The sequence below is a fragment of the Pristiophorus japonicus genome, chromosome 1 (genome assembly GCF_044704955.1).
Source record: "Pristiophorus japonicus isolate sPriJap1 chromosome 1, sPriJap1.hap1, whole genome shotgun sequence".
In the NCBI taxonomy this organism is placed as follows: Eukaryota; Metazoa; Chordata; class Chondrichthyes; family Pristiophoridae; genus Pristiophorus; species Pristiophorus japonicus.
Genome location: NC_091977.1, coordinates 347,639,083 through 347,666,516, shown reverse-complemented (window position 1 = coordinate 347,666,516; position 27,434 = coordinate 347,639,083). Strand labels below are relative to the sequence as shown.

General features: G+C 43.5%; 1 protein-coding gene and 1 long non-coding RNA gene across 4 annotated transcripts in view; one reads left to right on the top strand and one right to left on the bottom strand.

The window, feature by feature from the left end:
• LOC139273417 (uncharacterized) overlaps window positions 1-929 on the bottom strand; it is a 54,824-nt gene extending 53,895 nt beyond the window's left edge. The window contains exon 1 of the long non-coding RNA XR_011595100.1: window positions 815-929. This is a non-coding gene — a long non-coding RNA (uncharacterized lncRNA). The remainder of the gene's footprint in view (window positions 1-814) is intronic.
• Window positions 930-1,049: 120 nt separating this feature from the next.
• LOC139273387 (cyclin-dependent kinase 13-like) overlaps window positions 1,050-27,434 on the top strand; it is an 85,555-nt gene continuing 59,170 nt past the window's right edge. For 2 of the 3 annotated variants that reach the window (XM_070890253.1, XM_070890235.1), the window contains exons 1-5: window positions 1,050-2,264; window positions 4,612-5,244; window positions 17,816-17,917; window positions 22,770-22,943; window positions 26,285-26,424. In XM_070890253.1, coding sequence (XP_070746354.1) covers window positions 1,264-2,264; window positions 4,612-5,244; window positions 17,816-17,917; window positions 22,770-22,943; window positions 26,285-26,424 — 2,050 coding nt within the window. In that variant the 5' untranslated portion in view covers window positions 1,050-1,263. The remainder of the gene's footprint in view (window positions 2,265-4,611; window positions 5,245-17,815; window positions 17,918-22,769; window positions 22,944-26,284; window positions 26,425-27,434) is intronic. The other variant, XM_070890245.1, reaches the window with a different exon arrangement.

The following is a 27,434-nucleotide window of genomic DNA, read 5'->3' as shown; positions in this document are numbered from 1 at the left end:
AACCAGGACGAATGATCAGTTTGGGGGTGTTAGGAATCAATGTTCCCTGTAAGGTGCACTTTGTTCTGTGTGGCCTGTTTGTTTTAATGTACAGTCGGCAGTTGGGAATCCCTGGCCCAAGACCGCCCAAAGTGGAGGAAGAGCATACGGGAGGGCGTTGAGCATCTCGAGTCTCGTCGCCCAGAGCATGCACAAATCAAGCGCAGACAGCGGAAGGAGCATGTGGCAAACCAGACTCCCCACCCACCCTTTCTCCTCCTCGATAGTAGTGTCTGTATCGCCCCTCTCTTTTGTGAAAACAAATGCGAAGTATTCATTAAGAACCATACCCACATCTTTTGCCTCCACACACAGATTACCCTCATGGTCGCTAATAGGCCCTACTCTTTCTTTAATTATCCTCTTGCTCTTATAAAACATCTTTGAGTTTTCCTTGATTTTACTTGCCAAAATATGAGGGGGCCAAGGATAGATCCTTGGGGGCCACCAGAGATAAAGATGCTGGAGTGGGAAGAGAAGCCTTTGCTGGAGATTTTCTAGCTACAATTAGATAGATAAGAATAGAACCAGGCAAGTGTTGTCCCACCCACCTGCACATACCTCTTTGACCAAGGTTTTGGTCATCTAATTTCTACTTATGCCAAATTTATATCTCATAATACTCCTGTGAAGCGTTTGGGGCATTTCACTACGTTAAAGGTGTTACAGAAATACAAGTTGTTGGTTGTAGAGCTGTGCCCGATTAAGAGATTTTTTTTAAAGCCACTAATGAGATTTATAAACCAAAAAAAAAATCCAAGTCATGCTTTCTTACCAAATTTCATGTAAGAGTTTGTCTCATGATTTAGGAGATGGTGGGGTTGATAATACTGCAACTTGGAAGTGACAATCATCCCCTGTCCACATACACAAGCCGCTCCTGCCCAGCTCACATGTCGAGGGAGGGAGCGAGCCAGCGCGTGCGCCCCGGAAGTAAACATCTGAGGTCGGCCGCGGGGTTTCGGGGGTGTCTCCGGGGCGGCGGCCATTTTGTGAATCGGCGCAGAAGCGGAGAGCGGTGCGCGCGCCGTGGAGCCCGGATGTGCCGGCGCTGTTCGAGGAGCGAGCGCTGAGCAGCGAGGCCGCGGCTCCAGGACACAGGCCCAGACACCACCCCCCCCCTCCCCCCCCCGCCCCCCAGCCTCAAGAGTGCGGCGGCGGAGGCGGAGGCGGCCCAGAGCCCGAGCGAATGGAGTGAGAGGCGCCGGGTTGTCGCGGAAGTCAATGCCGAGCACGGATACGCGCGGCGGGAGCCGGGGTCGCAGCCCCAGCGGGTGGAGACGCCAGAGTGAGAGCGGGCCGGCGCAGGCCCGGGATAAAGGCCGCTGCGCCACGGCCGCTTCGTCTTCGACATCCACATCGCGGCGCAGGAAACGCCGCAGGAGGCGCACGGCCGAGACCCGACGGCGGCACGGCAGGCACCCGGCGGCCGCGGCGGCCGCCACCACCTCCTCGGCTTCGGGCCCGTCTGCCATCCCGCTCGCACTCCGCGGCCTGGTGGAGTACGACGACGTGAGCTCGCAGTCGGAGAGCGTAGGCCGCAGCCCCGCGTCTTCCGCCGGGCGCCGACCGGACCGCTGGCGGGACAAGGACAGGCGGAGACGGGACAGGGCCAAGGAGAGCTCCCGGTCCCGGGCCGACGGCAAGGCCAAGAGTAAGAGCCGGAGCCGGAACAAAGCGTCGGCGGCGGGCGGCGAGCAGCCGGTGCAGGGCGACAAGGAGGCCCGAGGAGGCCGCGGCTCGGCCCGCAGCGACAAAGAGACGCCCGCGGCTTACCGGGAGCCTCCGCCGCGGGCCTACCGGGAGGCCGAGTGGGAGGCGCCGCCGCGGGCCTACCGTAGCTCGCCCGCGCCCCGCAGCCCGCCTTACCGGGAGCCGAGTCCGTACGGGACGGCCGTGTCCTGCTACCCGCAGGCTTACGGCACCTCCTCCGGCCACAGCCCCGCCAGGCCGGCGACCGCTGCCGCCGCCTTCGACCTGTACGGCCGCAGCCCGCCGCCGCCGCCGCTCTTCGCTTTCAAGCCGCTGTACAGCTCGCGGGACCCGAGCTCTCACCCCGGCTACACCGGCCGCTCCCCTAGCCCTTACTCGGCTCCACGCCGCCGCTCGCCCAGCTTCTCCCGCCACCTCAGCCCCTACGAGTATGGCGGCCTGTCCCCCAATCCCTACTCCAGCACCAGCCGGCGCCGCTCGTCCAGCCCCTACAGCCGGAGCCCCGAGCTCAGGTACGACCGCTGTCAGTCTGCGTGTATCGGTGCTGGTAACGGGCAGCAAGTCTTAGCAGCTAGGGAAGTGTATCATAATTATAATTGCATAATGTAGCTATACATGTATAATATATAAAGTTAGTCTGAAATATAATGTATCCATACAGCAAACATACTATAAAATCTGGAATATTTGTATTCATACGTGACATACAATATAAAGTGTCAAATAATGCATTAATACTGCAAATGTACTATAAAGTGTCAAATATAATACATCCACATATCAAATATATTATGGTCTGAAATATAATGTATCTATACATCAAGTATGCCATAAAATCTGAATTATACTGTACATACTATACTGTAGTACTGTATTATAGTACACTTAATGCCTATCAAATGTAACTCCTAACTTGTCAGATATATATTTGACATGTACGTTACATTGCAGATGTTATGAGTAGAAAATGTAATATACTGTATCAAATAATAGTCATCAGATAGGTCACTAAGTTTGTACAAAATACTACGTTCAGTATATTCATTGCATTTATGTTTTATATAATTGAGTTTTTTAAAGTTTGAAATCAAATAAATAGGCTTTCAAGTTATAATGTCCAAAGAGGAAGGTGCTGCTTATATGTAAAAATGTCATGGAGCTCTTAAAAGGTATGTCTGTTCTTTATAATTCATATAGAAATGTGACTAGTCTCTTGTATTTAAATTATTATCTAATTTTGCTAGTTTGAGAATTCAGTGGTTCTTGTGCTTTAATTCTCTCAGTTCTTGCTGCTGGCAGCAAAGAATCCTCTATTTATAACAGGGGTGTACTGTGATAATATTTCAACACTAGTGACCTTTTGGTAGCTCATGTAATCAGGTGGTTTACCTGCCTTAATTCAATACTTGGGGAACTAAAAACACTGCATTATATATTATTGAATTCTTGTTTGTTAGGCTAACTATAGCTGGCAACATATGTTTTTATGACAGATTTTTGTAAAATTAATGTAGCAATAAAAAATATATATAATTAGTAGAAGCTTAGTACTTAAGTCACCTAGTCTTTATGACAATGTGCTCACCGAAGCAAGCGTGAGTCTATATGTGAATACTCTGTTGTTTAGGTCTTCCTCATATTATTACACGGTAGATTTCAATAGCTGGTTGTAGTTATCAGGTTTTGAGATATACTTTTACTTAAAATTATCTAACACTGCAGGTTGCTTGTATTGTTCGCAAAAATTAACTAACTTTGTATTTATGATTTGTACATGGTCTGTGGCAGTGGTGTCCAAGCTCTTTGTCTTCATGGGTACAATGGATCTTTGGAGGCAACTTATAGTATTTGAATGCTAATTAATTTGCAGAAATCTTAAGTTGCTAATACAGATGTGTCTTGGTGTTCTGATTTTGGAGTTACAAGGCAACAATGCATAGTAAAGAACCCATTCCAAACCTCATTGCCCACAAAATTTAAACAAGACTAAATGGTGAGTAAGAAATATAGGGGCTTCAAGAGCTGGATTGTCAGGGTTCGAGAGTAACTCATTGGCTGTCGTTCGGATACCCTTGTTCTATTGGTGTTGAAAACCTGTGGCACACACTGGCTGATCGGGTTCTTTTAAGCATCATTCTGTACGTTGTCTTTGCAGCTGTCAGTATTGCTCAAATTAAACATGTATGGCTCGGTGTCAAATTGTTTTATCTCCTAATACTCCTGTGAAACACCTTGGAACGTTTCACTACGTTAAAGATGCTATATAAATACTTGTTAAGACCACACAGACTGTGCCTTGTCTAACTTTAATTTATTATATTTTGACGTTGTTCATAACCAGTGAAATTTGACCAAAATGTCAAAATTCTGTAAAATGTACAGCCCAACATATAATTGGCAAGTGATTAAGCTGAGAGCTCCTGTTATGAAGGGCACATTCATTATCTCCCTTGTTCGATGCTAGAACAAGAATGTCGGGCTTTTTGTTTTCATGAGCTGCATTACTCAAACAAGACAAACCAACAAATAAGCCTGCAGTTTAGACACCTCTGCTGAAGACAAATAGTGTGAATTTTAGTTATTTGTTTATTTATATGAAAACTATAGTCTACTCAATTCAAAGTTGCTTACTTCAAATTAACTCTTAAATTTTTGAATCATTATCCATCTTGCTGTATTTATAATGCTCCATTCCAATATTTGATCATTCACATTTCTTACTGCAAGAAATGACGTTGCAATATCAGGGGTAGATGTATTTACTTTAAATGATTGACTTTATTTGCATTCCGATTAAATGGTTTGTGCTTTTGGTCTAATTAGTTGATCCTTTATTGATTACGTGATTTGCAATTTCAGAAGGCCTAAGTCACGGAGTAGAAGCCCATATTACTCTAGACGCTCAAGATCTCGCAGCAAGCACCGTGTGTCAAGGTCTCGCAGCCGGCAGTCAAGCATTTCACCTAGCAGTTTAACGTATAAGACTAGTCTTGCTGCTGAGCTGAATAAGCACAAAAAAGCAAGAGCTGTTGAGGCCGCTAAAAATAATGCGAAAACCTCAAATGCACTTAATGTAACTACTGCCAAGGCATGTGGCAATGCCAGTTCAATGACAGCAGTCCATGGATCTCATATAAAGGAGGTGAATAAGCTCAAGTCTGAGCGAGCAACAGTTTCCCCATCAGACACTGGAATCCAGGTAACCGTTAAAAACGACAAACCGAAAGCCAAGACGATTACTCAAGAGGCAAAAATAGACCATGACTCGACCACAGACAAAAAGGAAGTGACGCAGACAAACTTTGGGGCAAAAGTTCCCAAAACACCAACAGTGAAAGTGGAGTCGACAACGTCAAAAGAAAAACACAAGCCAGTTGTGCCAAGTGAAGCTGCAAAGGAGAAAGAGAAGAATCCAGCGCTACTAACATCAACGCTACCATCACTACCTCTGCCTCCAGTGCTGACCAAGGAGGAGCATGAAGATGTGAGCAGGTGAGAGTTGCTGTAAAACGTTGTGGCACTTTTGGTTGCAGGTCTCAGTCAGGACAGGAAGTGGTGAAGAATTGATTGGTTTTTGAAGCTTGCTTACCGAATTTTATTTGCACCTTGCTGCATGTGAATGCATTTTGTCTCTGAAGATACTAGAACAGTTCACTTTTTAAAAGTGCAGCACTTTTTTCAGGGATGCTGCGTGGCCTTTAAGAATATGAAGAAAGGACGGGCTTTCATTTATATAGCTCCTTTTACTTCCTTGGGACTTTCCAAAGTGCTTCATAGCCATGATTTACTTTTGAAGTGGAGCTACATCGACAAACTTGGCAGCTAGTTTATTCACAGCCCAATTCTACAAACAGCAATGTAATCAATGACCAGTTAATCAGTTTTAGTGATGTTGATTGAGGGATAAATGTTGACCAGGGCACTAAGAAAACTCACCAACTCTTTGCATAGTGCCATGGATCAGTTACGTCCATCCGAGAGGACATATAGGGTTTCTTTCAATGTTTGATCCGAAAAGGAAATGCTGTACTCCATTAGTCTAGATTATATGTTTATGGTACGGTAGTGTAGTCGTTATGTTACTGGACTAGTAATCCAGAGACTTGGGCTGATAATCGAACACGTGAGTTCAAGTTCCACTGTGGCAGTTTAAGGATTTCCATTCAGTTTTTTAAAAAGCCACTACAGAAGAATGCAGCAGTTCAAAAGGAAGGCCCACAACCGCCTTCTCAGAGCAACTAGGGATGGGCAATAAATGCCGGCCTAGCCAGCGACTCCCACATCCCGAGAATGAGTCCTGGAATGGAGCATGAACCCACAACCTCTGACTTGGAAGGAAGAGTGATACCAACTGAGTCGAGCTGTTACTTAAATGCTAACACTTGTTTGAGGGTTTCAAGGTGTTTTGGCAGGTGGGGAGGAAAAGTGCTAGTTCTGTGGAACTTGCGTCATGTTTCTCAATCTAAATGGTTAAAACTTTTAAGTACCAAAATTCTGTTTACAAATAATTTGACCTGCATTGTTGACTGCCTTGCGCATATGATTTCTCTGCTGAAGCGTGCTCTCAGCTGTCAACAGCCAATATAGCAGTAAGAAAAAGTTTTGTGCTGTCTACTATATTATGTTCTCTATCTCTGGGATTGCATTAGCTGTAATCATACAGTAGTTCTTACACTACTAGAAACACTGAGGTTGTGACACTAAATCCATTGCAAGCTGTGAAACTGAATATAACAATCTAATTATTTGTGGCACCAGAAAAATAACCATGAAAGGTGCCATTTTCTTGTAAAAAACCCAACTGGTTAATTAATATATCCTACAAGGAAAGGTACCTGCCACCTATGTCCCCTGTAATTTTTTGGGGCTCTGCGCAGCCCCTTTAAAGGGCTGCCCTGGCCATTCAAAATACCGGGCATGCATGGTTTTTACATTGAAATAAGAACATAAGAAATAGGAGCAGGAGTAGGACATATGGCCCCTCGAGCCTGCTCCGCCATTCAATAAGATCATGGCTGATCTGATCATGGACTCGGCTCCACTTCCTCGCCCCCTCCCCATAACCCCTTATTCCCTTATCGTTCCCTGGAGCAGTGCATGCACCTTCCTACCTAGTTTAGTCTACTGGTCTAGTGACTTCTGTTATGTTGGTGCTCCGATTTAAGGAAAGAAAGGCTTGCATTTATATAGCACCTTTCATGACCTTGGGACATTTCAATGCGCTTTACAGCCAATGTACCATTGAATTATATTCATTGTTGTCATGTAGGAAATGTGGCAGTCAATTTGTGGATGGCAAGGCCCCACAAACAGCAATGAGATAATCACCAGATAATCTCTCGTGGTGATGTTGGTTGAGGGATAAGTATTGACCAGGACTCCCTGCTCTTCTTCGAAAGAGTGCCCTGGGATCTTTTGCGTTCACCTGAGAGGGTAGACGGCGCTTCAATTTAACGTCTCGCTTGAAAGAAGGCACCTCTGACAGTTCAGCACTCCACCAACCTTCTTGATTAATGATGCCACTGGCAGCCATGCCTGTTAATGGTGAAAAGCTACATAAACCACTATTGAAATAAAAACAGAAAATGTTGGAAATGCACTTGTAAAGGGAAAAGACAGGTTTACATTTTGGATGTGTACCTTTCATTGTATTTTATTTGTCCGATTTGAAATAGCGAGGCTTATTGGAGGACTTCATTCCATTTGTCGCATAATTAAGCCATTTGTTTGAGTTAAATTCTGTAAGGACTAGGGATCAGATTTAGTTTAGTCGGTGTGGTTAAAAACCTATTCTCACTTTGCTGTAAAATTTGCAATGCAATAGGAAAGCTGAAAATGATTTGCTGAGGACAGATGTCAGGTGAAACGCTTCCATTTTTCTGAGCTCCATTAATTTGAAGCAGCCTTTTGTGTGGGAGTAATCTCTTAGTTCCATGATATTTTTGTGATTCTGTAGTGTAGTGGATTAAAAGATATGTGTAATTATTTTCATATCCTTGTAACTATTTTGGTGAAGTTCTTATTACCTTTATCTCTGCACCCATAAAAGTTTTATTGTGGGACACAACTTGTCGTCTTCTATGTGGATTGGGATTATTTTAGATGAGGAACTTAGGGCTGTATCTTGTTCCAGTGCAAGATCCTGTTTTGGTAACTTCGGAAAGATCATGCTGCTTAAAACTATTTAGTCAAAGACAATGGCCCGAAAATTGCAGTTGGAGGCATTCTGCGGTTGGACACCTCCGACCAAAATTTTTTTACCGAAAATACCTGTTGGTCCCGGAGGAACGTAGACTTGCGCAGCCCAGCGTGTGGGACCATGTCTTCCAGAAGCATCTGCGTATCCTGGAATCACGTGTACCTGGACCACCAATCACAATGCATATTCTCATTCATGGTAATGGGAGCTCCAAACTTCCGTTATTATCAATGGGAATGCCCCACAAATCAAATAAAACACCAACGTAAATTTTAAAAAAACACTTCACTTTTTAAAAAAAAATTGCATTAAATTAAATGTTTTAGAGAAATGTTTTGATCATGTTTAAAAATAAACTTATCTTCATAGGGTTTTTAATTAAAAAAAATAAATACAAGTAATATTTAATTTATCTGTTTTAAAACACTTACACTGGTAAGTAGGCTATAAGAGTTTGAAGGACATTTGCTGGGCAAGAGTTGGGCAAATAGCCCACATCTCCATCCGCGAATGTCCTTCTCCCGGGGATGCATGCGATCATTGACAGATCGGAAAAAGTTGGTTCTCAGCGCATGCGCATTGCGCGACGAGATCCGGCATTTGTGGGGCCTTTTCAGGCGCCGTGTGTACATCGTACGCACCCGGAGAGGCCACAGTTTTCTGGCCATGGTTGTTGGGCTTTGTTCGAAGCAGAATTTGATTTGTTCCACATACTCGAGCTGCCCTGCCATTCTGGATTGAATCCCAGTGGATGTATGTATGTGCACTGGGAGACCTCAAGGGGCTTGTACAATTTTTTAAAGTTCTTTTCTTCAAGCATCTGATTACTTTCAGACAAAACCATGGGCTTGTTGGAATGGCATCGCGCATAGAATGATAGTGAGAATATATTTCACATTGCTGCAGTTGGCAGTCCAGCAGATTCTGGCACTTTTTAAGCATTTCTTTGTATCCATGGCTAACTAAGGAAATAAGGGAGGGTATCAAATTGAAAACAAAGAGTTTCTACAGGTACATAAAGAAGAGTGGCTAAAGTAAATGAGGCCCCCTGGAGGATGAGACTGGGGAATTAATAATGGAGAACACAGAAATGGCAGAGACATTGAACAAATATTTTGTATCGGTCTTCATGGTAGAAGATACTAAAAACATCCCAGTAGTGGATAATCAGGGGGCAATAAGGAGGGAGGAACTTAATACAATTACTATCACTAATGAAGTAGTACTAAGTAAAATAGTGGGACTAAAGGCAGACAAGTCCCCATGACCTGATGGCTTACATCCGAAGGTCTTAAGAGAAGTGGTTATAGAGCTGGTGGATGCATTGGTTATAATCTACCAAAATTCTCTGGTTTCTGGAGCGGTCCTAGCGGATTGGAAAACCGCAAATGTATCGCCCCTATTTTTAAAAAAAGGAGGCAGACAAAAAGCAGGAAACTATAGACCAGTTAGCCTAACATCTGTTGTTGGGAAAATGCTGGAGTCCATTTATTAAGGAAGCAGTAGCGGGACATTTGGAAAAGCATAATTCAATCAAGCAGAGTCAGCATGGTTTTAAGAAGGGGAAATCATGTTTGACAAATTTGCTGGAGTTCTTTGAGGATGTAACAAGCAAGGTGGATAAGGGGGAACCAGTGGATGTGATGTATTTGGATTTCCAGAAGGCATTCAATAAGGTGCCACATAAGAGGTTACTGCACAAGATAAAAGTTCACGGAGTCGGGGGTAATATATTAGCATGGCTAGAGGATTAGCTAACTAACAGAAAACAGAGATTGGCATAAATGGGTCATTTTCCGGTTGGCAAACTGGGGTGCTGCAAGGATCGGTGCTGGGTCCTTTAACTATTTACAATCTATATTAATGACTTGGATGAAGGGACCGAATGTAATGTAGCCAAGTTTGCTGATGATATAAAGATGGGTGGGAAAGCAAATGGAGGACACACAATCTGCAAAGGGATATAGACAGGCTAAGTGAGTGGGCAAAAATTTGGCAGATAGAGTATAATGTGGGAAAATGTGAGGTTATCCACTTTGGAGAAAAATTGCAAAGTCCTGCAGGAAAGAGAGATCTGGGGGTCCTTGTGCATGAAACACAAAAAGTTAGTATGCAGGTATAGGAAGTAATCAGGCAGGCAAATGGAATGTTGGCCTTTATTGCAAGGGGCATAGAGTATAAAAGCAGAGAAGTCCTGCTACAACTGTACAGGGTATTAGTGAGGCCACACCTAGAGTACTGCGTACAGTTTTGGTCTCCGTATTTAAGGAAGGATATACTTGCATTGGAGGCTGTTCATAGAAAGTTCACGAGGTTGATTCCGGAGATGAGGGGTTGACTTATGAGGATAGGTTGGGCCTATACTCATTGGAGTTCAGAAGAATGAGAGGTGATCTTATTGAAACATATAAGGTAATGAGAGGGCTCGACAAGGTGGATGCAGAGAGGATATTTCCACTCATAGGGGAAACTAAAACTAGGGGACATAGTTTTATAATAAGGGGCTGCCCATTTAAAACTGAGATAAGGAGAAATTTCTTCTGAGGGTTGTAAATCTATGGAATTCTCAGCCCCTGTGAGCTGTGGAGGCTGGGTCATTGAATATATTTAAGGTGGAGAAAGACAGATTTTTGAGCGATAAGGGAGCGGGCAGGGAAGTGGAGCTGAGTCCATGATTAAATCAGCCATGATCTTATTAAATGGCGGAACAGGCTCGAGGGGCTAAATGACCTGCTCCCATTTCTTATGTTCTTAACCTCCTGGTAGTGGGAGAGTTTTGGGCCAAGCTCCTGGGGAGGGGAAAAATTACTGAATAAAGATTTTAATGGAATCACATTTTATTTTGGTGCCTTATTCTCCCAAGCCTTTATGCCAAATGCCTTAAATGCTAATTGGATGAGGTAGTTGATTCAGAATATTTGTGTCCTCAGGAATTGCCAATCGCACTAATCTTTTCTCTCAATTGGCTTGCTTTTCCATGTATGTGATGTCAAGCTGGGGTTCTTGCTTTCAACCAGGACAAACCTGATTAATTGATCTATAAATAGGATATTAAATTTTCTGGCGGCTTACGGCATAAATACACCATCTGGTGTGGCAGTGAGGTATACAGGCCAGAAGGTCCCAAGTTTGATTTCTGACCTCTGCCAGGCGGTTGTTGAGCAGGGTTTGTGTGTGTGTGTATACAGATGAAGAATTACAGCTCAGAGGACTTCCACGACCACCTCAAGTCCTTGGAACTGTATCTCAAAGTACCAGTGTCTTGAGAGAAAACTAGAGCAGAGGGAAATGCAGATTGATGCAGAGGTCGGATCCAGTTCCTAGTGGGTTGGGGCTGAGAGCATATCTTTTGGGGAATATCCTGTATCCAATGGTGTTATTCCTGACCATGGGATGCTAGATGCTGACACCAGAAAATGTTGCACTCCCCGGTGCAAGCATCCTTCACCTTGATGAGCACTGAATTCACACAAAGAAAAAAAGTGAGTGTTTCCTTGGCTTTCACGCCAGGCTAACCATTCAGTGACAATTATAGGACAAAAGAGTGAATCAATGAATACGGCATTAATTTTTTAAATTAGTTTCCAATTTTCCCCGGCAGCTGCATGGGGAAATTTTAATTTTTTAAACATAGATCCTTAAAGTAAAAGCCTAATTTATTTCCTGTTATCTATATTCCGTTATCCTGGATTATTCTTGCTCATACCTGCACCTATGATTAAGGGAAGTGGTCTGCCAAGGCAGAAATTGGCAGAATTAGCAGGGCAGGTGCAAGGGTAAAGGGTGGGTAGTTACATGATATACAGGTCAGTCTCTGTCAGATTCTCCAACTTGCCAGCACTTCAGTCTTGATCAGCAGCATGTTTTATCAGCCTGCCTGACCGTAACATGTAACAGCTGGATTTGCTATCGGCAAGCCTTTAGCTCACTGGCACTGTTTGTCTGAATTAAAGCATAAGGGTTTGATAGTGTCTGTCATGCTGTGACAAATGACTTGTCCTAACCATGATCACCTATTCACACCCTAGGTTGCTAAACTGTATTGATTTCAATCATGTGGCTCCTCTTGTCATCTTTCCTATTACTCCAAAAACTTAAAGTAGCTGACCATTTTCTTTTAAGTTTCAAGATATTCTGAGGGATTTCAATCACGTCAGTGTTGCACACTTTCACTATGGATGCTGTGTATGTGTATTCCTTATTCCTTAAGCGTGTCAGCCATAGCTCAGTGGGTAAAACTCTCCTCTGAGTCAAAAGGTTGTGGGTTCAAGTCCCACTCCAGGGACTTGAGCACATAAATCTAGGTCGCCAGTGCAGTGCTGAGGGAGTGCTGCACTGTCAGAAGTGCTGTCTTTCAGATGAGATGTTAAACCGAGGCCGTCTGCTCTCTCAGGTGGACGTAAAAAATCCCATTGCACTATTTCAGAGAAGAGCAGGGGAGGTACCCCGGTGTTCTGGCCAATATTTATCTCTCAATCAACATAACAAAAACAGATTTTCTGGTCATGATCACATTTGTGGGAGCTTGCTCCGAGCAAATTGGCTGCTGTGTTTCCCACATTACAACCATGACTACTCTCCAAAAGTACTTCGTTGGCTGTAAAGTGCTTGAGATGTCTGGTAGTCGTGAAATGCGCTATATAAATGCAAGTCTGTCTTTTTTATTGGGGCTCATTGATTTGAATTGGTCACTGTCTGATCAGATGATTTGTGTTGCTTTGATTAGCTGTTCCACCCCTCTGAACTGTTGTGCTCATGCCACTATGACACTCCAGCTCCTGGACAACTCCATCAGTGCTACTAAAACCCTGCTTTATCGCTCCATTCGTGCACTTGGACCGAGCTCTGTAGCTGTGTTTCTTTTACATGGACGCCTCTTGCAACTTGCAAAATACATTCCCAAAGGGAAGCTTGAGTAAGAGTGTCAATAGTGAGTTTTGAATTTGGAGATTTCATAGTTCAGCAGTGTAACACCTCCGGAGAGTATGTAATGTCAGGATGGCTTCGTGGTAGCGCTCTCGTTTCGGAGACCAGGACTTGAGCACATAATCTAAACTGCCACTTTAGCTAGAGATGCCATCAAGAACGGCAGAGCGTACTCCCAGTGTCCTAGTCAACAGCAACACAAATCGACTAACTGCATTCATCTCATTTGCTATTGGTGGGACCTTTCTGTGAGCAAATGGCAGTCATGTTTGCCTACATAGCAACAGTGACTACGTATCTCTGTGCCTTGTTCCTTTCTAATCCTCGCCTTCAGTGCTTTCCCCTCTTTTCTGCCCCCCCCCCCCCCCACTTCACCTCATCAGGCTGCTGTGCTTTCAACTGCCTTTGCCCCATGCTTTTGCATTACTTTCATCAGTCCCTCACCACCCCCCTCTCTTCGAGGAACATCATCTTTGAAACCCATTTCTTCGATCAAGCTTTTGATCACCCCTCCTGATATGTTCTTTGGCTTGATGTCCATTTTTTTCCTTGAGCCTCTGAATGCTTTGGGATGTTTTTTGACTTTAAAGGAGCTATTTAAGTATGTGGTCTTCAAAAATAATTCATTGGCTCTGAAGTGGTTTAGGACAAAGTCAAGATTTTGTTTTCATGGATGGAGTTTAACAACACACACTATTGTAAAGAGAATGTTTAGATGGTTGGTATTCACAGTACCAGCGTGTTTTTTAATTGCTCTTATCTGACTTCCTCTCCATATACTGTCTGCTGCTCACAGGATCATATTTTACTGCTGGTGTAAAAGCATATTTAAAGAGGGAGAGAGAGAAAAGGGGCTAGTTGCTTCTAATATTTGATGTAATGGTATATATATTCTTCTACGTCGCATTCCTCTGAGCTAGTTCGAATGTTCTAAATGACAATAGACCAATGTATTTCTGTAATGTGCTTGTTTAGAAGTTAGAGGCTAATGATGGGCAAGGGTGGTGCATGCACGAGTGTATAGATGCACTGTACTTGGCATCAGTGAGTAGTAACTCAGCAGATGTTGGGCAGCAGCAGAAACTGATTTGAGAATACTGCCAATTTCTCAATTTGACAGCAAACATGTTTACAAAAGTTTGAGAAAACTTTGCAGCATACACTAGTTGGAAATATTGCAGTCAAACATTGTGGTGAATGTGAAATTTTCATACCATGTTCACTTGAGCAAGGGGATGCAACACGCTGTATAATTATGGATTTTGCCCTTCCAACATGGGTTGTTTGGAGAGCATTTTGAAGAGCTAAAAATAAACTACATTAGAGTTCAATCTGATACAAAAGAGACATATTTGGCAAGATTTTTCAAGTAACCTGAACAATTGGTAAGGGCCCTGGAGTGTGGTGGGAGATGCCACATCTCCAAGGTTTTAGGAAAGTTCCATCTTTTTATTTACGTGCAATTTGGCAGACGTTCAAGTAGTGTTTTGTATGGCACTCCACCAAATTATAATTGTTTTTAAATGTTCCTGAAATTGCACAATTCTTTGAGTTGTGTATACCAGCCAGTGCTGTTTCTTGGGTGGGATTGACTTTGGGGTGGTTTAGCATATCCTGTGGTCTTTCTTGCGACCTGCTTTGGTGTACTGTCGAGCATGATCATGGTTTTCACTTCAACATTGGGATCAACTGCCAATTTGTATGTTGTCCTTGTACAGTGAGCCTGGCGCCTTTATCTGTCGAGGATAACAATTGATGAATCTCGAGTAATGCTGCACTCATTGAGATGGTTAGAATCCGTGGTAGGAGATTAAAATGTATTTGATTGTCAGTCAAAGTCACAGTTTTAGTGGTTCTTGTACTAATTATCTTGGTTCCCAACTGTAAGAATTCCCATTGGAATTCTATGATTAAGCAATGAATGCTCTAAAAGTACCATCATTTAGTAAGATTATGGATCATCTACCTTAGCTCCCTTCCTGCACTATCCCCATATTCCTGGAATCCCTTAGTATCCAAATATCTATCGATCTCTGTCTTGAATATACTCAGTGACTGAGAACCCACAGCTCTCTCTGGTAGATAATTCCAAAGATTCGCAACCCTTTGAAGAAATTTCTCCTCACCTCAGAATAAGGGGTTGTCATTTTAGGACTGAGACTGTGATCCCTAATTCTAGACTCTCCAGTCAGGGGGAATACGGGTCTAAAGCATCCTCCCAACATCTACCCTGTCAAGCCCTTTAAGAATTTTATGTTTGTGATATCACCTCTTATTCTTCTGAACTTGAGGGAATATAGGCCTAGTCTACTCAATCTCTCCTCATAGGACAATTCCCTCATTCCAAGAATCTGTCTAGTGAACCTTCGTTGCACTCCCTTTAAGGCAAATATATCCTTTCTTGGGTAAGGAGACCAAAACTGTACACCGTACTTCAGGTGTGGTCTCACCAGGGCCCTATATAATTGCAGTAAGACTTTACAAACTGATTGAAGTTTAAGAGTAATGCAGCCTAATGGACCATTTGCTAACTGCTTGCTTTACCTGCATGAAAACTGTGATTCATGTACAGTGACACCCAGGTCCCTCTGAATACCACCATTTCATTGTTTTTTAAATGGTGAGACACATTCTGCTTTTCTATTTTTCTTGCCAAAGTGGGTAACTTCACACTTCTCCACCTTATATTCCATCTGCCATGTTCTTGCCCACTCACTTAACATCTCATCATTTTCCAGCCACTTTGCGTCGTCCTCACAGCTTACTTTCCCACCAAACTTCGTATCAACAAACTTGGATAAATTGATCTTGATTCCCTCATCTTAAGTCAGTGATATAGATTGTAAATAGCTGAGGCCCATGATTCTTGCAGTACCCCACTAGTTAGAGCCTGCCAACTTGAAACTGACCTGTTTATCACTACTCTCTTTTTGTCCGTTAACCAATCCTCAATCCATGCTAATATTTACCCTAAATCCCATGAGCCCTAAATTTGTTACATAACCTCTTGTGTGGTACCTTATTGAATGCTTTTTGAAAATCCAATAAACTACATCCACTGTTTCCTCCTTAACTACCCTGCTAGTTACAACCTCAAAAAACTCTTAATAGATTTGTCAAACACAATTTCCCTTTCATAAATCTGTGCTGACTCTGCCCATTCATATTATGATTTTCTAAGTATCTTGTTACTGTTCTTAATAGAATCTAGCATTTTCCCTACTGCTGACTGGTCTATAGTTCCCTCCTTTCTTGAATAGCGGGGTTACGAATCGAGGGAATTCTAGCAGATCAAAACTAATGCATCCACTATCTCTGTAGCTACTTTAAACTCTAGGACGTAGGCCTTCAGGTCCAGGGGATGTGTTGACTTATAGTCCCATTAATTTCTCCAGTACAATTTCTTTACTAATACTAATTTCTTTACATTTCTCATTCTCGCTTGACCCTTGATTCCCCACCATTTCTGGAATGTTGCGTGTTTTCTACCGTGAAGACCGATACAAAGTATTTGTTTAATGTCTCTGCCATTTCCTTAGTCTCCATTATAATTTCTTCTATCTCTGCCTCCAAAAACCCACATTTACTTTTGCTCATCATTTCCTTTTCGCGTATCTATAGAAGCTTTTTATTTCTTAGTTTACTCTCGTATACACTTTTCTCTCAATTTGTTTTGCCCAGACTATATGAAGATTAAAGTCCCCCTATGATTACTGTATTACTTGTTACATTCATCTCTAATTTCCTGATCTATACTGTACTCAACACTGCAACTACTGTTTGGGGGGGCAGGGGGCTATAAACTACTCCCACCAGTGTTTTTTGCCCCTTGTTTTTTAGCTCCTCCCAAACTGATTCTGCATCTTGATTTGCTGAGCTGGATCCTTTCTCTCTACTGTCTTTATCCCATCCTTTATTATCAGGGCCACCCCCTCCTTTTCCACTTGTCGATCTTTTCTAAAGGTCAAGTATCCAAGAATATTTAGTTCGCAACCTTAGTCACTCTGCATGATAAATGATGGTGAGCTTCTTGAGTGTTGTTGCAGCTGCACCATCTAGGCAAATGGAGTGTATTCCATCTCACTCCTGAACAGTGCCTTGTATATGGTGGAGAGGCTTTAGGGAATTGTGGGGGTAAGCCACTCTCCGCAGGATACCCAGCCTCTGACCTGCTCTAGCAGCCATGGCATTTATGTGGCTGGTCCTGTTGAATTTCTGATAAATTGCATCCCCCAGGATGTTGAAGAGGAACTAGTTAAAATCTGGATTGCTCATACTTGAGAACAGATTGTGCAACCTCCTTTAATACACCAAAATGTCCCACAGCATTTCACAAGAAGTGGGTGATGTGATATGGGCACCAAATAGGGTTTGGGAGCATTACAGGCGGGGGGGGGGGGGGGCGGGGGGGGGGTGTCAAAGAATTAGGTCCATGATGGTGGGTGAAGGTCGTGCCACTAGACCCAAAAGCAGAGGTACATAGAATGTACAGCACAGAAACAGGCTATTCGTCCCAACTGGTCAATGCCAATGTTTCTGCTCCACACAAGCTTCCTCTCACCCCTCTTCATCCAACCCTCTCACCATAACCACCTTCTTTCTCCCTCATGTGTTTATCTAGCTTACCCTTAAATGTAGCTCTGTTCACCTCAAATACACCTTACTGTAGCAAGTTCCATATTCTAATCACTCTGGCTAAAAATAGTTTCTCCTGAATTCCCTATTGGATTTATTAATGACTCTTATATTTATATCCTCCAGTTTTGGTCTCCCCCACAAGTGGAAACATCTTCTCTACATCTATCAAACACTTTCATAATATATCAGATCACCCCTCAGTCTTCCCCTTTCTAGAGAAAAGAGCCCCAGCCTGTTCAATCTTACCTGATATGTATAACCTCTCAGTTCTGGTATCATCCTTATAAATCTTTTTTGCAGTGTCTCTGTATCCTTACAATATGGAGACCAGAACTGTGCACAGTACTCCAAGTGTGGTCCAGCCAAGCCAAGCTGGGATGCAGGGCTGGAATTGATGCTGAGGTAGGGTGGAGCAATTTGTAGAAAAAAATGCAGTATTTGCTACATTGTTTTGTGTTTCATATTTCAATAATGATATTAGTGGACTTTATATTAAAATCCAGCTATATACAAAAGAATCCCAGGCTAACACCAGAAATTAACTTGGTCGGGGCAGTGTTTAATAATCTTGGGGAGATAATCAATTGGTAAGTCATGTTTGTGATTGTCTGCAGGAAAAAAATTAAATATTTTTATGATAATTTACTAGGGATGTTTGTTCATATTTCCCCTCATATTCACCATCATTCGATTAAGGAAACGAGGAGGTAAAATTGTTGTAAATATTGATTGCTTTATAACTGACAGTTTGGTGTTTGGTAATTATGAATGAATGAATGAATGGAGAGTCATTTGAAGCATAAAGTTGAGAATGTTGATCATGGGGAAGTTGAGCCGGGCAAAAGAAGTAGAAAATATGATCCTTTTTACATTTAGTGGGGATTCATATTAACTGGGTTTGACAAAAATCCTTGATTGCCGTGTGTGATTTGTGCTGAAGTTCTTGCTTGGCATAATGTGAAACCAAGCAAACAAATGCCTTTTAGAGAACAAACATCCTGCCCTCAAACATAGAAACATAGAAAATAGGTGCAGGAGTAGGCCATTTGGCCCTTGGAGCCTGCACCACCATTCAATAGGATCATGGCTGATCATTCACCTCGGTACCCCTTTCCTGCTTTCTCTCCATACCCCTTCATCCCTTTAGCCGTAAGAGCCATATCCAACTCCCTCTTGAATATAGCTAACGAACTGGCATCAACAACTCTCTGCGGAAGAGAATTCCACAGGTTAACAACTCTGAGTGAAGAAGTTTCTCCTCATCTCGGTCCTAAATGGTTTATCCCTTATCCTTAGACTGTGACTCCTGGTTCTGGACTCCCCCAACATCGGGAATATTCTTCCTGCATCTAATCTGTCCAGTCCCGTCAGAATTTCATGTTTCTATGAGATCCCCTCTCATCCTTCTAAACTCCAGTGAATACAGACCCAGTCGATCCACTCTCTCTTCCTATGTCAGTCCTGCAATCCCGGGAATCAGTCTGGTGAACCTTCGTTGCACTCCCTCAATAGCAACAACGTCCTTCCTCAGATTAGGAGACCAAAACTGAACACTATTCCAGGTGAAGCCTCACCAAGGCCCTGTACAGCTGCAGCAAGACCTCCCTGCTCCTATACTCAAATCCCCTAGCTATGAAGGCCAACCTACCATTTACCACCTTCATCGCCTGCTGCACCTGCATGCCAACCTTCAATGACTAATGTACCATGACACCCAGGTCTCATTGCACCTCCCCTTTTCCTAATCTGCCGCTATTCAGATATTCTGCCTTCGTGTTTTTGCCACCAAAGTGGATAACCTCACATTTATCCACATTATACTGCATCTGCCATGCATTTTCCCACTCACCTAACCTGTCCAAGTCACCCTGCAGCCTCTTAGCATCCTCCTCACAGCTCACACCGCCACCTAGCTTAGTGTCATCTGCAAACTTGGGAGATATTACTTTCAATTCCTTCATCTAAATCATTAATGTATATTGTAAATAGCTGGGATCCCAGCACTGAGCCCTGCGGCACCCCACTAGTCACTGCCTGCCATTCTGAAAAGGACCCATTTATCCCGACACTCTGCTTCCTGTCTGCCAACCAGTTCTCTATCCACGTCAATAAATTACCCCCAATACCATGTGTTTTAATTTTGCACACCAATATCTTGTGTGGGACCTTGTCAAAAGCCTTTTGAAAGTCCAAATACACCACATCCACTGGTTCTCCCTTATCCACTCTACTAGTTACATCCTCAAAAGATTCTACAAGATTTGTCGAGCATAATTTCCCTTTCATAAATCCATGCTGACTTGGACCGATCCTGTCACTGCTTTCCAAAGCGCTGCTATTTCATCTTTAATAATTGATTCCAACATTTTTTTCACGACTGATGTCAGGCGAACAGGTCTATAATTCCCCGTTTTCTCTCCCTCCTTTTTTAAAAAGTGGTGTTATATTAGCTACCCTCCAGTCCATAGGAACTGATCCAGAGTCGATTGACTGTTGGAAAATGATCACCAATGCATCCACTATTTCTAGGGCCACTTCCTTAACTACTCTGGGATGCAGACTATCAGGCCCCGGGTATTTATCGGCCTTCAATCCCATCAATTTCCCGAACACAATTTCCTGCCTAATAAGGATATCCTTCAGTTCCTCCTTCTCACTAGACTTACTGACCCCTAGTACAATCGGAAGGTTATTTGTGTCTTCCTTTGTGAAGACAGAACCGAAGTATTGGTTCAATTGGTCTGCCATTTCTTTATTCCCCATTATAAATTCACCTGAATCTGACTGCAAGGGCCCTACGTTTGTCTTCACTAATCTTTTTCTCTTCACATATTTATAGAAGCTTTTGCAGTCAGTTTTTATGTTCCCTGCAAGCTTCCTCTCGTACTCTATTTTCCCCTCTTAATTAAACCCTTAGTCCTCCTCTGTTGAATTTTAAATTTCTCCCAGTCCTCAGGTTTGTTGCTTTTTCTGGCCAAATTATATGCCTCTTCCTTGGCTTTAACACTATCCTTAATTTCCCTTGTTAGCCATGGTTGAGCCACCTTCCCCGTTTTATTTTTACTCCAGACAGGCATGTACAATTGCTGAAGTTCATCCATGTGATCTTTAAATGTTTGCCATTGCTTATCCACCGTCAACCCTTTAAGTATCCTTTGCCAGTCTATTCTAGCCAATTCACGTCTCATACCGTTGAAGTTACCTTTCCTTAAGTTCCGGACCCTAATTTCCGAATTAACTGTGTCACTCTCCATCTTAATAAAGAATTCTACCATATTATGGTCACGTCCCCAAAGGGCCTCGCACAACAAGATTGCTAATTAGACCCTTCTCATTACACATCACCCAGTCTAGGATGGCCAGCTCTCTAGTTAGTTCCTCGACATATTGGTCTAGAAAATCATCCCTAATACACTCCAAGAAATCTTCGTCCACCGCATTGCTCCCAGTTTGGTTCGCCCAATCAATATGTAGATTAAAGTCGTCCATGATAACTGCTGTACCTTTATTGCACACATTCCTTATTTCTTGTTTGATGCTGTCCCCAACCTCTCTACTACTGTTTGGTGGTCTGTACGCAACTCCCACTTGCGTTTTCTGTCCTTTGAAATTCCGCAGTTCCACCCATACCGATTCCACATCATCCAAGCTAATGTCCCTCCTTACTATTGCATTAATTTCCTCTTTAACCAGCAACGCCACCCCGCCTCCTTTTCCTTTCTGTCTATCCTTCCTAAATGCTGAATACCCTTGGATGTTGAGTTCCCAGCCTTGGTCACCCTGAAGCCATGTTTCCGTGATGCCAATGACATCATACCCCTTAACTGCTCAGTGAGACACAGCCCATTTTTCAGACTACAAATTGACGAGAGTATTGACTGTACCAGTGCAGCATGAATTATGATTTTCGTTTGATATTTCAGCTCACCTGAGATCAAAGAGGACTTTTAATTTTGCTATTGTGTCTCACGACTGCTGAGCAGATGTTCAGAATTTTAGACCAGTATGTGACAGCTAAAAACACTAATTGGAATTGTTGTGTCGAGATTTGCATGGATGTGGTAAAAGGCATGACTGGATGCAATGGTGGATTTGCTGCTCGGGTGAAATCTTTTCCACCTCGCTGTGCATGGTGGTACTATTATACACAGGGAGGTATTAGCTGCAAAAACAATGCCAAAATGGCTGTCAGATATACTAACTGCTGCTGTCAAGGCTGTGAACCTTATAAAAGCTCGACCACTGAACTTCTGGGTTTCATGCCATATGAAAACATGGGAATGTTGCACCAGTAACTTATGTTTCATACAGAAGTTGGTGGCTGTCTTAATGGTAAAGTTTTGGCAAGGATCTGCAAACTCGGAGAGGAGTGCTGTATACTTTTGATCAACTCCAACTCACCACTTTCATGGTTTCAGTGACTGTCTCCTCCAGATTTTACTAGGCTATTTGCCTGACATTTTGACAGGCTTAATTAACTTGTCAGCCCTCCCAGGAAAAAAAAATAGCAACAACAACATGCATTTACATAGCTACTTCAATGTAAAAATAAAAGTCCAACAATGCTTCAGAGGTGTAATCAGTCAAAAATGGATGCCAAGCAAAAAAAGGAGATATTAGGAGGGATAACCAAAAGATTGGTCAGTGTTGGTTTTAATGTGGGTCTTAAAGGAGGAAAGCCAGGGGTTTACTGAGGGAATTTCAGGGTGTGGAGTTTAGGCAACTCGAGGTATGACCACGAATGACAGGTCGCAGGGTGCGGGGATAATGCTTAATACAGCATTACTTGCAAACGAGTATGAACCCAGAAGTTCTAGATGGGCTAGTTTTGGAACTATTATACTTTTACATTACCCTTTATAAGACTACTGAGCAATTCACTTTCACAGTCAAGTCTAGTGTTGGGCTACCCTTCAGCTGTGCATACTCTCTTCCCATCTATTTCCATCGATTTATGCTTTTTTTGACCAAAGGAGACTTTGCCTTGATACACACACTGTAAACGAACAAAATTCATGTTGGCTAATGACTGACAGCACTGAGTTGAATTTATGACCACAATGGTGCAAAGCAGGTGTTGTAACTGATACAGTAATGGGTCCGTGTAGAGGGGAAGAAGTTTTTGAATGCCCCTATGTGGTTGTAATGAGTCTATTGACCTTCAGTCTTCCAGGGTTCATTTGATTGCCTGGGGAAAAAAATGGTAATGAAATCCAGTTTTGTTGTCTTAACTCTATATGTTTTCTAATTACAGTCCAAAAGATGGTCTTGTAACAAAGGCAGTAAAGAAGGATCTTGAACGAAAGCCTCGGCACTTATTAACAGACCTTCCATTGCCACCTGAACTTCCAGGATCTGATTTACCTTCACCTAAAACCCCTGAAGAGAAGAAGGCACCTGTTCAGTCACAGATTAAAAAGCGACCCAAGTGAGTGAAAATATTGGTTTGGTGCTAAAGATCAGCCTTTTCTGTGTTATGGTAAATCATTCCAGGCATTTGTGATGTGGCATCTATGTACAAAGGAAAATGAACACCGAAAATGCCCAAGAAATTTGAGTAAGGCTATTTGGTACGTGTTATTTTGAGATTTGCACTTTTTGCATTCTGAGGCACGAAGCCAGTTCCTTGTTTTTGCTTTACATGTTCATTGTAGTGATGTCAGTAAATTAAACTGAAAACTGATTTTTTTTTTTAAGTACCTTTCTTTACATATACTGGTGGAATTCCTATGACATTGCCCATGGTGAGTTGGAAGATGTGCTATTTAATAAGAGATGTTAACAATTAAATGTAATGGGCAAAGTGTGACCGAAAGTAGATGTATTTGCAGGATGTGCACACTATACTGTACACTGTTGCTGTACAGATATTTTACATTTTTTATAAATGTAGTGTATAGGTCACACAGACATCCCATTTGTGTGTTGAAAAACAAACAAAGGATAGAATCATTAGTAAAGGAATGAATATAGTTGCAGTTCTATCACTAGGGTTTCAGTAAAGCAATGATAATAGACATGTTAAATTTTTACACTGCAGTGAAATTTCCATTCTCAATCAGTATGAATTTTCGTGGGAGCTAAGGCTTTGAGTCAATGGCCTCACTGGGAAGAGAGCACTCTGCAGTATGAATTCAGGGCATTTTACTAAATTGATTGAGAGGAGGACATGTATCACAAGAGATTTGCTGACCGTTACTTGAATTTTTGCAGTTGATGGCTAAAATGTTTGTTTTGTGAACTGACTGGGAGTGGGAACTAGAGTTGCTCTGGAGCCATTTTTGTGCCCTGCCACGTGCACTCAAAACTCCTCTGGGCCTTTACTGGGTTCTTTTGAGGGTGGTTATGTATACACATATTGATGGTTGTCATACAAACGCTTGTGGAACTACCAAGCTTAATGAATTTCAGTTTTGCTTTATATGTAGAGCTGGTGTCAGAAAAAATATGTGCATGAAATTCAGAGAATGGCAAATTATTTATGTTGCAAGTAGCTTTTATTTTTACTGCATATTCTATGGAAAGGTGAGAGTTGCTGCCCTCGGCATTATAGCAGCATTTAACCAAGTACGGTACCGAGGAGTCCCAGCAAAATTGGGGTCATTAGGTAGATCCAACAGGTGGTGGACTTTCTAGCTTGTGCAAAAAATGGTTCTGGTTGTTGGTCAATCATCACAGCCTCAGGACATTGTTCCAGGAGTTACTCAAGGAAGCATCCTTAGCTGCTTCATCAACTACCATCGCATTGTTAAATGATCAGAAATAGGTCTGTTTGCTGGCTGTTTCAGTATTTGATTCCATTCACAATCCTCTGAGAATGAGGCAACCCGAGCCAGCTTACAGCAAGATCTGATCAGCATCCAGGCTTGAGCTGACAAGTGGCAAGTAACTTTCACATCACATGAAGTGCTAGGCAATAACCATCTCCACAAAACCTTTGATTGCACTACCATTGCCAAGATCCCCCTTCCCCCAAGCCTCCAACTTCCTGAGGATCACTATTGACCAGAAGCTTAACTGGACCAGCCATATCCATATCGTGGTTGCAAGAAGAGGACAGCGGCTCGGAACTCTGATTTTTGGCTTACCTCCTGACCCTTTAATGCCTCTCCACCATCTGCAAAGGTTAAATCAGGAGTGCAATGGAATACTCGCCACTCTTCTAAAAGGGTGCCGCTGCAATAAAGCTCATGAAACTCAACACCATCCTGGGCAAACTAAAGAGACTGAAGAAAGTTAAAAGACACATCTTAAGGTTGATTGGAGTTACCATAAGGACTAGAGATCTTCCTGGAGTACAGATAGTGAAAAATTCAACTGACAGGCATAAATAAATCTTGATGTCAGTATAGTGGTAGAACAGAAAATGGCAGCCAAGATCATCAAGATTAGAGGTGGAGGAGAAAAGTGAAATAGAAGGGTAAGCATTCTCTATGGAAAGCCTAGCTTGTAGACTATATTCTAAAGACATCCAGCCACTGCTGTGCTCTTTAGCGTCCAACTGAGCATTATACAGAAGTGTTAACTGGGCACGAGTACGTTCCAACTTGATTTTAGGAGGGCCAACCATCAGCTTTGTATATTGTTCTGTGACATACAACTATGTCAAAGTATCACCTTATCTTGGGAAGAATCTGGATTGTAATTAGACCTGCTGTCCTCATTGCAGGGGACTAGCTGCAAAAACTAGATCAAGAATGATTAAGGAACTACCAGGGACTCCATACTCCATATCCCAGCTCTTTTGCTTGTGTATGTACCTGCAGAATACTGCTGTAATATGAAGCATAAGTCGGCTCCTGGCAATTAAAAAGGAATCTGGCACCCAACTGCTTTGTTAGGAGTGGACTGGATTGACATGCTGCTATTGCCAGCAGTACTGCTGTCACTTTCAGTCGAGAGCTGTTTCAGAAATCCACAACACTGAAGGAGGAGAGCAGTGCTGCTGGAAGCAAGAGCTGCAGATCATTCCAGTATACTTGCTGACAAAGCTGGTAATGCTATCCATGGATTTCTTTTTCATATAAATTCCCACAAACCCCCTGTAAGATTCTACTGTGTTTTTTAAAACGAGCAAGTGCTTTTCATTATCTCGCTCACAGCTCTGCATTGCGTGTGGGAGTAGAAGTGTAACCCATCTTGGACAAACCCATGCTCTCAATGACTGAACCCGGGGACTTCAGCACCATTGCCCTCAACAAAGAAACTCTTGGACCCACTCCCAGCATATGGCATCATTGCTTGCATTGATTCCCATCATGCCTCAGGTGGTGGTCGCCTACAATTTGCCTGCCCCCACCATTTGCACACCGATGCATCTGTTTTTTCCATCTGGTGTATGAGTTATCATCTACTGTTACATCTAACTTGAACCCTGATACTGTTGCCTCTTGCTCTCAAGAATTTCAGAGAGGGCAAGAGAAAGGGAAATAGAAAAATAGTACTGAAGTCTGAGAGAAGGAAAGACAGAAATGAATTGGAATGAGGCAGAAGTAAGAGAGTGAAAGAGACTGAAGTGAAATGAGCGAGAAAGAGACCCCCAGGAGATGATTCATAGTGGTGACCCACAGGTGTCAGACTGGGGGAAGATACTGAGTGGTGTCAAATGACCAGATGAGTTATTTAAATTATGATTCTATATCAATCAGCTAATTGCTTTCAACAGTTCTGACTTGCAGCAATACTTCTATTTGATTAGCATTAACCCCTGATCGTCTGCTCATTAGCTGATGATGATGTTGAAGTTTATAACGCCTGTTTTATTTCCAGAATCTGTGGTCCTCGACATGGTGAGACAGAAGTAACAGAAATAGACTGGGGTAAACGCTGTGTAGATAAATTTGACATCATTGGAATAATCGGGGAAGGAACTTATGGACAAGTCTACAAAGCTAAAGATAAAGATGCAGGTAAAATGTTATTCCTTGCAGTGGTTTGCTCAGTGAAACTTTAAATTCAGTTTAAAATTGTGTTCAAATAAAGGAAGAAAGTAGGGTTAACGAGCCCAAGTTTCCGCCCTCTGGAAAAACGGCGCATCTCCATAAGGTGCGCTGACTTTCTGGAATAAAGAGGGCGCCGAAAACTTACCTTGTGATTCTCCGGTCTCCTCAGGACGTCTTCGTGCTTGGCGTGACACAGCACAAGGGGTCAAGGGCGGAGCCAGGTCCCGGCGCTGAAAACAGTGCCGGGGCCTCTGCACATGCACGCTAGAGAGTGCACGCATGTGCAGTGACTCCTCGCCCCCGATATTGCGTGGGAGGGGCTGGACCCTAGCCCTGGCCGAATGGGCTCCCCAGGCGAAGATCAGGACTCGGGGGGGGGGGGGGGGGGGGGGGCATCTCGCACGTTCAGCCTCTCTCTTCCCGCCCATCTTCCTGTCCCCTCTCTTCCCCCTCCACCCTCCCCCACCCTCTCTTTCTTCCCCACCCTCCCCCTCTCTTCCCCCACCCTCCCCCTCCTCTTCCCCCCACCTCCCTCTTTCCCCCCCCTCCCCTCTCTTTCCCCCCCTCCCCTCTCTTCCCCCCCCTCCCCTCTCTTTCCCCCCCCTCCCCTCTCTTTCCCCCCCCTCCCCTCTCTTCCCCCCCCTCCCCTCTCTTTTCCCCCCCCCCCTCCCCTCTCTTTCCCCCCCCTCCCCTCTCTTTCCCCCCCTCCCCTCTCTTTCCCCCCCTCCCCTCTCTTTCCCCCCCTCCCCTCTCTTTCCCCCCCTCCCCTCTCTTTCCCCCCCTCCCCTCTCTTTCCCCCCCCTCCCCTCTCTTTCCCCCCCCTCCCCTCTCTTTCCCCCCCCTGCCCTCTCTTTCCCCCCCCTGCCCTCTCTTTCCCCCCCCTGCCCTCCTTTCCCCCCCCTGCCCTCTCTTTCCCCCCCCTGCCCTCTCTTTCCCCCCCCTGCCCTCTCTTTCCCCCCCCTGCCCTCTCTTTCCCC